At 40.4% G+C, this 11,648-nt stretch overlaps 1 protein-coding gene and 1 pseudogene across 2 annotated transcripts in view; both read right to left on the bottom strand.

Moving 5' to 3' along the window:
• LOC146472314 (cyclic GMP-AMP synthase-like receptor 3 pseudogene) overlaps window positions 1-11,648 on the bottom strand; it is a 112,800-nt pseudogene that overhangs the window by 43,423 nt on the left and 57,729 nt on the right. The window lies entirely within an intron of this gene.
• On the bottom strand, window positions 960-1,892 carry LOC146472321 (high-affinity lysophosphatidic acid receptor-like). The gene has a single exon (XM_085119540.1). The coding sequence runs from the start codon at window positions 1,890-1,892 to the stop codon at window positions 960-962; it is 933 nt and encodes a 310-aa protein (XP_084975666.1).

Genomic DNA, 11,648 nt, shown 5'->3' with positions numbered 1-11,648 from the left:
AGTTTTGGAAACACTTTAATTTGAATAAACACGGATTAAACACTCTTTCGAGTGCTTGATATAGCTTCTCAAACCATTAATAATTTCTGGAGAAAATGATTCAAAGCAAAAGTTCGGCAAATTGTACGATAATTAAAGGGGAAGCATCATGGGGTTTTTGATATCTTTTGTTATAAAAAATGATGAAATAAGACCTTCAATCAGCTGTCAAATAATTCTAGAATGATGAGAGAAACGTAATCAACTCAATTCTTGAAAGGAACAACTCGTGATCTGTTCTAGCGCATTTTGGAAGCAAAAATGCGAGAACTTAAAAACATTAGCCTAACATTTTTCAAGTTTCAATCCATACTTGAGGCACAGAGGCACTAATCGACAGTTTTATTGTACTGGGGTGATAATTTATAACAAACTTGACAATTATTTCGTTGTTCCTGCTGACAGACACATTTTTGGGGTTTTGAAATGACAGCAAATTTGCGTGATACTTCCTCTTTAAGATCACATTTCCAAACCTCCTTCGCGGTTCTCATATCTTCGTCACATCTTTCGTTTTATCGTCGTAAATTTAAGCAGCGACAACGGCAACGCCAACGAAAACGTCACTTGAAAATGTAACTTTATTTCATTTCTGCTGCTTCGCGATTATTTCAATTCATCCAACTTGTACAAAAGCAGCGAACTACCCAGGAACAAAATTGGTGGGCGTGGCGTTCGAGTTAAGAAAGAGAATGAAAAATTCCGTCGTGTTCTCACGTTCTCCTCAAAACGTAAAATTTGGTCATTTCACGTTGTTGTTTTGCATACGCAGAGGAAAGGAAAGAAACGTACCAAAATTTAAAACGCACGTACAGGGCGATTGTTTTTTCTCATTAAACCTGTTGTTTTGCGGCGTCGTCGTCGCCGTCGTCGTTACTTTAGTTCCCTATTCTTCTGTTACTTTACTATCAGGCACTTGTCTAACATGTTTTCCCGATGTTGTAGTACTGTTTCATTATTCCCTTCACACTTTCACGTAGCGCTTTCATTCTCCAGCAGTACAAGACGGGATTCAGTGACGATGAACAGTACAACATCGTGGCTGTTAAATGCACGAACGATGCCGAGATTTCTGTGTAATTTTCAACCATTCCCACAACAATAACGCAAACCATATGCGGAAAAAAACACAGGGCGAAACAAGCCAATATACTCAAAATCGTATACACTGACTTGGTGTATTTTTTCAAGTTGATGCCTCGGTTTGCGTTGTCGAGAATCCGCCTTCGATGAAGCGTGATAATTCGAAACACCTTGAAATAGGCTACCAACATTATCAGAAAACACATCAAGCCGATAAATCCGGTGAGCAGCTGGCTCCAAGGCAAAAGCGAAGGATTTTCAAGAATTAACCAACGCATCGTGATGTAAGGAATTGGAAGAAGAAGAAAGAGAAAAAAGAGGATGACCGTCCGGCGAACAGTTAAAAGAGAACGGTTGCTAACATGGAGCCATCTCTCCATCGCCATTGTGGTGATGGTGAATAAAGTAATAACAGCAAAATACGGACCCGCCATGTTGGCAATTCGATACGCAAAGCAGTACCGTTTTTTGTTTCCTTTAAACTCCGCATATCTATCGACAGCATAAAATGGCTGGGCAAACAGGCCGGTGCAGAAGTCTGTGAAGGCCAGTCCACCAATTAGAATGTAGGAAGGTGTTCGGAGAGACTTGTTGTTCCTAATTGCCGCCAAAATCAGTGCGTTTCCCGCCATTGCAAATGGTGACAGGACGGCGTTCATGATGCAAGTTGTTAAAGTCATGACATCGTACAAAAAACTGTGATTTCGCTGAATGCTGAGAGCATTCACGCATAAACTGGCAAGAAATTGCGATGAATTTCCTGCAGCCATGTTTAAGTGTATCGCTCAAAATAATGTACGTAAATTATGTTCCTGCAAGAGTGTTTGTTTCTTTAAGGATGCGAAAACAGCTGTGGATGACTTTGTTCACTGTTGTCAAGACCGGGTGAATACGGCTTTTTGTATCCCCAAGGAGTTTTTATCGCATTGTGAACGGAAACAAATGCTTGATTGATTACGTCTTACCGAACCGGTTTCCATATCAATAGCTTGTAATAACGAAGTTAAAGCATCTTTAAACTTTTATTGAAACAAAAGTACTTCTTGCAATAATGTACAAAATTAAAATTGCCATACGAAATTAGAAATATAGCATTTCTAATCTTATGAGTTTTATCAGAAGCTAGGAACTATTAATTTTAGCTCTTTCAATAATCATCCGCCTAAGAGGAAATTAAAAAAATGGTTTTGTAACGTCATGTTTGAGTTTCCTAAATTACCAGTATACAGTTTGGGCTTACTCTGTGGGCGCAATTAATCTTTTCGTTTTCTTCAATTAACATTAGCAATTGATTTATTAAAAATGGTTTCTTGTGACTTTTCCTTAAAACAAAAGGACTTAATGTTTTAAAAATGACCGCGAAATGCACTAAAGACTGATTGCCAGAAACTCAACATGAACTGTCATGATCTGAAAACAAGGAAACACAATTCAAGTAGCAAGTGTTTCCGTTGGAGCTCTATGCGTTTTTCGCTTTTAATTTTGACTGCGCAGTTATAGTTACGAAAACATTTAAATCAGAATACATAGATGCGTATATTTTTAAAGAAAAAATTAACAACTAAGAAAGGTCGATTTTGATAAACATTTTAAAAGGAAAATTAACGATAACAACGTTACACGATATTTCGACGACTTCATGTCATCATTTTCAAATGTTAAGAATTAAATTAACATACCGTAAACTGCTGGGTAACCCTGGGTTTATGCAACTTCGTAAGGGGTTTTAGATGGGCTTATAAACGGAGGGGCTTATATCCCACGAGGTTTTTAACCAGAATAAAAAAACTGTTTCGAAACGAGCTGTAGCAGTGTTGATCGAAATACGTTTTTCATTTACTAGTTTTTAATTAAGCTGTAAAACGTCAATATTTGGAACAAAATTAAAACTAAAAACACGAACGGAAGTGTTTGTGTTCCAGACCAGACAATTCATGATTTATTTCAGGCTAGCAACCATACTTGTTAATTAACACAAACCGACTTAATGCCATCCAGCAGTTAACATTGTCACTCATGCTCAAACGCATGCTCAATTTGCTCCTCAACGGTGGAGTAACCTCTCCAGTAAGGGGAGACTCGCGAGCAATCTAAAGGCTTTTAAATTGCAAATAAGAAGACGTGATCTATCAAGCTTTCTACAAGATGGATGATTATGATCAGAAAATGGGGGAAATTAAATTAACAGATACCAAAAATTAGGGAGGTTAATAAAAATGATCAAATAAGACCCTCAGTGAGCTGAGCTGAAAAATAATTCTAGAATGAGGAGAGGAAAGAAATTAAATCAACTCAATTCTTGAAAGGAACAACTTAAGATCTGTTCCAGCGCATTTTCAGGGAAACTAAATTGCGAGAACTTGAAAAACATTAGCCTAACATTTTTAAAGTTTCAATCCATACCGGCCTACTCTGTCTCTGGCCCGAGGCACTAATCGACAGCTTTATTGCACTGGGGTGATAATTTTTTTAAGCAAACTTGAAAATTATTTCGTTGTTTGTGCTGACAGACAAACATTTTTGGGTTTTGAAATGACAGCAAATTTGCGTGATACTTCCCTTTTAATTCAGTCCTCAGATTCCGGATCCTAAGATCTAAGATTCTTTAGGACAGTCAACTCTCTCTCCCACAAGAATTTCAGATTTTAGGACCCGGAATCTAAGACTTTCTCGGATTACCTTACATGGGGCGAACTGTCTCACAAGAATCTCAGATTTTAGGATCCGGAATCTAAGACTTTGTCAGATTACCTCACATGGAGCTTCTTGTGGACAGTTCGCCCCATGTAAGGTAATCCGAGAAAGCCTTGGATTCCGGATACTAAAATCTAATATTCTTGTGGGACAGTTCGCCCCAAGTAAGGACAAAGTCTTGGGCGCGCTTGTCAGAACTTGCCAGCCAGACCAGTCAGTTCTTAAACGGAAAATTTTGTCCGACTTAAGCTTGAATCTTTAGCTAAAATATCCAAACAAAAACAAAAACCAAACTGTGTTGGTTTGTCTTCAGCCAGAATTTACACTAAATTTGACTGCTCTGTGCCCGTAGCTTGTCCTGAATAGCCATAGTGAAGACCTTTCGAAAATAGAAAATGGGATATTAGGTATTTTGCGTTTGAAAAATGAAAACCGGTAAAAGGAGCTGACATTACGGAGAAGGGCAATTTATATAGGCCAATATTTCATCTAGTACCATTGTGGTGCTAGTTGCATTGAAATATTGGCGCAAATAAAATTACCCTTTACCGTAGTGTCAGCTCCCCAAAAGTTTGGTTTATTTACGTACAGGTAAAGTGACGTCTGGCACGTACAACTCCACTGCAATCAAGAGATCCGGCAACGAAAAGTATTCAAAAGATCTCAGAACAGTGTACAGAATCCTCTGCGTTCAAAAAAGATTTATTTCGCGTTTGTGTGTCAGTATCTCTGATGCACCCATCCATTAATTAATAAAGAAATCAACCGTGGAGATAAGACAAAGCGATTATATTGGCTTGCCTTCGTGTCGCCAACTCCGAGACACGCTTATTAAGTTCTCAACAAACCATCATCTGATTTATGTTATTGCTACTCACACCTGAGCATAAAGTTGGGAACGTCTGTCAGTGCTAGAATTTAAGGACGGTGAACGTATTCATTAAAAGTTTGGTTGAACTTACAAATTAAACAGCTAGCTTATTCACTATTGGTATTAATCTACTAGCGTTCTATCACGAATGCTGTTCTCTTATTGGCTACGCTACTCACTATTCTATTGTAGATAGTGAGTAGCCCAACAGTGTGCGGTTGTCAACAAAATGGCGGCCACTTGTTCGCGTTTTCGAAGTGCCTGCAAAGAGAATTTGGATAATTTGTTGTTGAGTTTTGAACGTTTAGTAGATTTATATTAAAACAATTAGATTATTCAACCTCGATTTCCATGGGTGATGGTTGATTCGGGCTTTACCCTCATCAACCGTATCACGGTTGATGAGAAACTGTCTAAGTATTCGTAAATCGTTGATAATAATTGGTTGATAATTATAATGTTGTTTGTAAATGTTTGTACTTGCATTAAAAAATAAACCGTATCACGCGCTAGAAATTTCGAGCTCATGATCTAATTGTTTGATATAACATGGCAGTGATAATGCGTGAGCATGTCAACAAGGAATTTCAATGTTAATCGAATAGTAGTCAAATATACTGACCATTCCATGTAGGATTCTCAACCCATCAGAGGTTCTGGTGCATGGAAGTCTTGTGATCTTCCTAATCAGACTTCTAGGCTACAGTTTAATTTGGCATAAATAAACGGGACCACAAAGGCTTGGGGTATCAATTATTTCAACAAACAGGCAAAAGATAACTTCTAGGGCCGTTACTTGCTCATGACTTCACGTTTTTGAAGCATAATAATTGTTTGTATCTTTATTGATTGATACTTTACTCTATAGGATAGATGGATTGACTTAAATATCAAACTGGCATGCTGTCTGTTTTGAAGACTAATTAAAAATTCATATTTAATAATTTAAATCAAAGGGAATTACTCACAATGGAAAAACGCCCTTAGGCTGAAAATTTGCTAATCATTTTCTGTCTTCATACAGCGGCAAAATCGCACGAAATCTTTGTGCATCTGATTTTAGAAATAACTATACCGAGACACGACACAAGTTTACGCGGCATTCACTGCATTTCATTTACTTATACATAGTTTTAGGCAAAGAATATCTGGCTCAATTATTTGAGCTATCAGTAACTGACTAAAGGGACATTACTGATCCGTGAGTATTTCGTCCTTCAAAAAATGCCAAAAGCAGTCAAGCAGTGATTCTGCGAACATGCAAGGATTGCGTCTATGGGTTGCTTAGTATTACTATGTTTTGCAAAAAAAATTAAGTCAGAAAATAACATTTCCAAACCTACAAAAATATGTTTTACCCTTAAATCGGAAGTAGACAAGTTCTACTAACTGATTTAGAACTCTCCAGGCGATTGGTTCTGCCGCGCTCCAGTGAACTGTCGGTGGGAATGAACTGTCAAATGGGATGAAAGTCGTCATTCGAGAATTGAATTCCGTCTGAAAAGCTCTTAAGGCTTTCTTCGGTTCAGTGACTGAGCTTTCGTGATACTGTGAGTCTGGCCCACAACCGATATCATGCTATACAGAAGAAAAGATTCTCGCAGTTATCCGGCTTCGCCTGAACTACGTTTTTATCGCAACAGCCTGGTTGCGTAGAAAACTGCGAGGATATAATCTCTTCCGATGTACAATCTTTAATCCATATTGCGCATACATCTTCATGGAAATTATATTCTTTGAAAGTCGGTGATCGTGAAATCGGACAAACGACCGACGCATTTGTAGACAGACAACCAACGCATTTGCAGCGAAACCGTTATTTTGGCGGTCACCCACTTGATGAGTCTTGTTATTTAGGTGATCCACACTCGCCAAGGTTACTTCTATTTACTGCTGATACTTTAATTTTGAAACTGGCTTATCACGGCGGTTTCTTTATGATCACTTAATATGTTTTTTTAATGTTAATTGGGCAAGGAAGTTGGACTCAAGTTGAATAAACTTTGACTTGATTTATTGATGGCTACTTTCTAAATGTTTCCTGTAATTACTTCTGTGTTGAGGGAGATTCAAATGTTAGCACCCTAATTATGTTGTTCCTTTGAGAGCTTTCCTCGAACGTTATGATCCATAACAAATTTTTTCTTTGTAAATCACTGAACCCCGGCAAACAACTGCCTACATCGACTTCTAAATGGATGTCGCATTATCAATATCCTGTGACGACGGGTTTTTCCTTGTGGCGACGGAGTTTTCCTTGCTTGAGCGCACGGGAGAGACAAATTGAACTTCGACGGCGACTTGACAATAACGGGGGGAATTAGCTTGAGAGCACTCGCTCGCTAGCAAGACAGAGCTCGTCACAACTCTTAGGTACAGGGATCTGGCCAACTGGAACTCGACGAACAGCAGAGAATAGACAATCTTCTTCAATCCAGCATAGGTTTATTCAGCACTGCGTTTCTAACCTTGATGTAAACAGGACGTTATCTTGAATGTAACCACGATGTAACCGATTTACAATTGTACGCCTAGTGCTTATATACTTATCAATTACAAAAGGTTAAAGTACTTTCTTTTGTTCAAGACGCTTGCATGTTGTAATCGCACGAGGGTACAACAGACAAGGTCACTTATGAATATATTATTTTCACGTGCGCTTAATTGTTGAGAGTTCCTTATAAGGAGAGTACTTTTCCGGACTATATCCGTAACAAAGGAAATTGAACTTTGACTGCGGAAACTAAGCATACATCAAAAGAATTGCTGACTCGTAAGATTTCAGTACAAAGGTTAAGGACTCGCGTGATCGAGCAAAGTACATGAGCCACGTACCACGTACTCTTACACGTGTACAAACCACCTGTTGAACTAGAATAAATTAAAATAAGAATTCTTTGTTTGAAAACCCTATGCTGGTTTATAATGGAAACGAATGATTATAAGCGAAAATTACATAAGATAAACAGCTAAAAATGAAGCAGCAAAAGCGAAAACAAGTAAAATATCGAACGATGACACACAAATCACTACGGTTGTCAATACAACCGAGAATGTTCACTTCTTGTGTCCATATATAAGTTGATTAAATATTCTATTCAAAATCTCAAAGCTATTGTATTGTAACCACCTGATTATGTATTCTATTCCAAATGCAAAGCTATTGAAACGCGCTTGCTAAACGTATTAAAGTGAAACGCGAAATTTCTCGTAACATCCGTCCTTCCTTAAATCGAGGCGTCCTCGCCGAGCAAAATAAGTAACAATTAAGTTATTCTCTAAAAGCGAACAAATGAATGGCAATTCGAGTAAATATGAATGGCTTAATACTAAACATGGCTAAATATGGTTTGTTTTTACGCGTGCTGAAAGATCCAATAGTACAATTCGTTATTCAGTAACGAGAGCATCACAACTATAGCAACTACAGTAAGCTATTGATTTTCTCTCCTAACATATCTCCCTCCTTAAATCTCGACGTCCTCGTCGAGCAAAAATAAGTAACACAAGGTACTTTCCTTTGTATGTTTGTCTACGTATTTCTTCTTTATGTAACGCATAATGGTCTAAATAATTCTTAATCTTTGGAACGAACTTTTTCTTCTTCTCTGACAGGAGAGCGAGTAATGAAAATAATCGTAATACGTGGTATGACATCTCTGAAACAAACTATGAAATCTTTGATAAATAGGCTACATTACTAGGGTACTTATCGTCTCACTACATCGAACAGCTTTCTTTTATAACTGGTACATGTCCATTGTTTATAAGTTCAACGTTGGGCTTGGTTTTATCTTTAACTCATCTTTTGGCAAATCCTGCGCAACGGATATCAGGCTCTCGTGAGCCAAATCTCTGAGGGTAGTCTCCTTCTGTATTCTAACACCGTCTGGAACTGCATATTCGGAATCGTTGAAGATGTCTACGGCGGTTTGTTTATTCTTTAACGGTACTCTGCAGGATTTCGGGGCATCGAGATTATCTCGTGTAACTTTATAAGGTTCGTTGTGGTTGAGTGGGTCAATTGTGTGGACTGGTACACCTGCGTTACCTCGTTCAGCGTTTTCATTTATGGCATCGTGAAAAACACAGGACTTTCGGGCCGTCTGGACAGCGGGCTTGTTGCTTTCCTGCATAACTGTAGGGGATGCTGTTAATAGGTACAAAACGAAACAGACCCATAACAGGAGGGAGTAATGGGATACTCTCTTCTTTCCGTTTTGGCTTACGTGGACTCCGTTTGGACTATGCATCTTGGGGTGAGGTTCTAGGTCAGCTTTTGTAGAGGTCTGTCTTCCTACAGATGTTGGAGAAAAGAAGGTTCCTAGAACAGGCAGAGTGGAGCTGTGCTTTCGAGTCTTTTTGGCGTCTTTGGATCTTTTGAAGGTGATGTTGTTGTTGTCTAGGTCAATCAAGGCTCGGTTCTGCTGTAAAAAATCTCGGCCAAGGATAGCATCATAGGCAAGGTTCTGCATGACGTGAAAATCACAGACAAACTCACGTCCATTCAGCTCGATAGGTACGGTAATCTTTCCTAATACTGGAACACGCTCTCCATTGACTGTCTTGATCGACGGTAGGAAACCATCTGTCATCTTAGGCGAAAACGGGCCATAAATCTTCTGGAGAAACTGTTCGTCTATGACTGATAAACAAGCACCAGTGTCCACGAGTAACTGAACTGCTTCACCTGCAATTACACCGCTGGTGGTCAGGTCACTGGAATGGAGACTTGCATCTGAGTAAGGCAATCTTTTCTTTACTTTCTCTGAACTAGTTGTTGTCGTGCTGGGACACGACTGTGCTGTTGAGCTCTCATCTCGCGCTGGCATCACTTTGTTGGGAGTGCAATCGTGAACTTTCAAGGTTTCCCTGTTTACACTAGTTTGATCTGGTTCAGAGGAGATTTCTTCTGAGCAATCTTCCACATCGGTATCAATGGGTTTGTTTGTAGCGGCGTTTGGAATATTAACGATCTGTGGGCTCAGCGTTTTGTCTTCAGTTGCCGTTGTAGGCTGCGACTGTTTTATTGCGCGTAGGAATAAGTCAAATGCTGGCTTGAATTCCACAGGGATATTTGAAGCATCGGATCCTTGGTCTGTTATTGGCTCAGGGGTAGCTTGATTGTTGTTCGGTGCTGGAAACTTTTCACTTGCTACTGTTGCTGAAGGTTTGGCCTGTTGCGGTTTCCGGTTGCTAGGCGACATTACCGCGTGCTGTGTTGCGACCTTCTCATGCAAATTTGTTGGACAACGAACCATCCTTTGTCTGCGGCTCGGCTTTATTGCAGAAATCACGTTATTTTCACGGTGAAGCGGCGTGGATCTCCGAGCGAAATACATCTGTTCAGAGTTGCTTGGCGTTAAGTGGCCTACAAACTCCTCATCGTACAGGTCATCATCAAGGACTGCCAAACGCTGTTCTCGTCGATTGGTTTGAGAACAATTTCGATAATTATCCCGTGGCTGATTATAGTTTGAATTCGGCGAGTAATTTGGCCTGTATGACTGTTGTGGTTGCTGTGGAGCTGTTCGCGAAGCAGTATTTCGACGTTCCGGACAGCTAGTTTGTAAATGGCCAACTCTTCCACAAGTGAAACACACGGGACGACCGTCGCGGGTTCTCTCTCTGGGTTGTTCGGCGCGCGGTGGTTGTTGGCGACGAGCGAGACCGCGTATCCTGGCATCCATTTCTCGTCCAAGATTCTGGATCATCTCTTTTAATTGTTGAAATTCGCTTCTTGTCTTGTGTATTGCTCCAGAGTGTTCGCCAGAAGGTTCGTTCAGTGCAGCAACAACTGAGTTTGAGGTTTGTGGTCTCTGAGACAATTTTTCCAACAAGGTTTCGACCCATGCAGGCGGGTTTTCCGACTTTACGGGAACAGAACTGGGAGCGCTATCGGAGAGTGCAGCAACCGGTATGGTCTTCTGTCCGCTTGTAACACCCAGTTTACTTGCCAAGTCATCTATTTTGGCCATTAAAGGTCGTAAAGCATCGCTCGTTGACGTTGTATTACCCGCATTCGCGGCCAGGAGAGTATGGGCAAACTTCGAGAGGTCGTGGATTGGATTGGCCACGCCAGGTTCCGGGGCAGTTGCCATAGTGGTTTTTACAGCAGATGTAAGTCTGGCGATCTCTTCGGCTTCGCGGAACGTTTTCGGTTGTCTTAAAAGGACAGTTTCTCGTAGTTCGGGCCTCAGACCACGAACAAAATGCCTCATCTTGTCTGCATCAGCGATATTCAACCTTCGGAACTTGTTCGTCAAATCGGTTAAGTACGTATCGAGTGGTTCGAAGGCACCTTGTTGTCGAGTAGAGATCGCTTGCCACGTAATCCAACTCTGGTTGTCATTGGAAAATCGCTCTCTCAGTTCATCGCGTAATTGTGCGAAAGTTCCTTTGCGATCCGCGGGCAGAGAATAAAAGAAATCTTCCGCGGGTCCTGCGAGATTCAAGACTAACTCAGCAACGGCTGTGGGACTCGCGATATCAATCCGCCTTAAGTTTAAATAATATTCTACTTTGTCGAGCCATCTATTGACATCTTCGGAATCAAAACCGTGAAAAGGAACAGGTCTCCGCGTCGCGGCGGACTCAGGGATCGGCGCTTGTTCCATGGCTCGATTTGTCCGGTTTTGCTGAATTTGTTGTTGTTGTAATTGCGCTTGGATGGAGGCCATCTGATCCTGTATATGGTGAGCAAATGCAGGATCCATAGTTTCTAAATTATCTTCGCTACTATTACTAAACTCGTCTTCACTGATACTGGATTCGAGAGAGCCGTCACTAAGGTTGTCTCTGTCGCTTGATTCTCGGCGAGAAACTAACTTCACCAAATCCGCGGGTGAATTGATAACGGGAGGCTGTGAAGGCGTAGACTGTTGCTGATTTTCTTCGCCCGCTCTTCGTGCTTCTAACTCGTCAGAATCGGAAATGTTCTCTACTTGTAATGCGATGCGGG

The sequence above is a fragment of the Pavona decussata genome, unplaced genomic scaffold (assembly GCF_977016875.1).
Source record: "Pavona decussata unplaced genomic scaffold, jaPavDecu1.1 SCAFFOLD_100, whole genome shotgun sequence".
Classification (NCBI taxonomy): Eukaryota; Metazoa; Cnidaria; class Anthozoa; order Scleractinia; family Agariciidae; genus Pavona; species Pavona decussata.
This window is presented reverse-complemented; position numbering and strand designations above follow the sequence as displayed.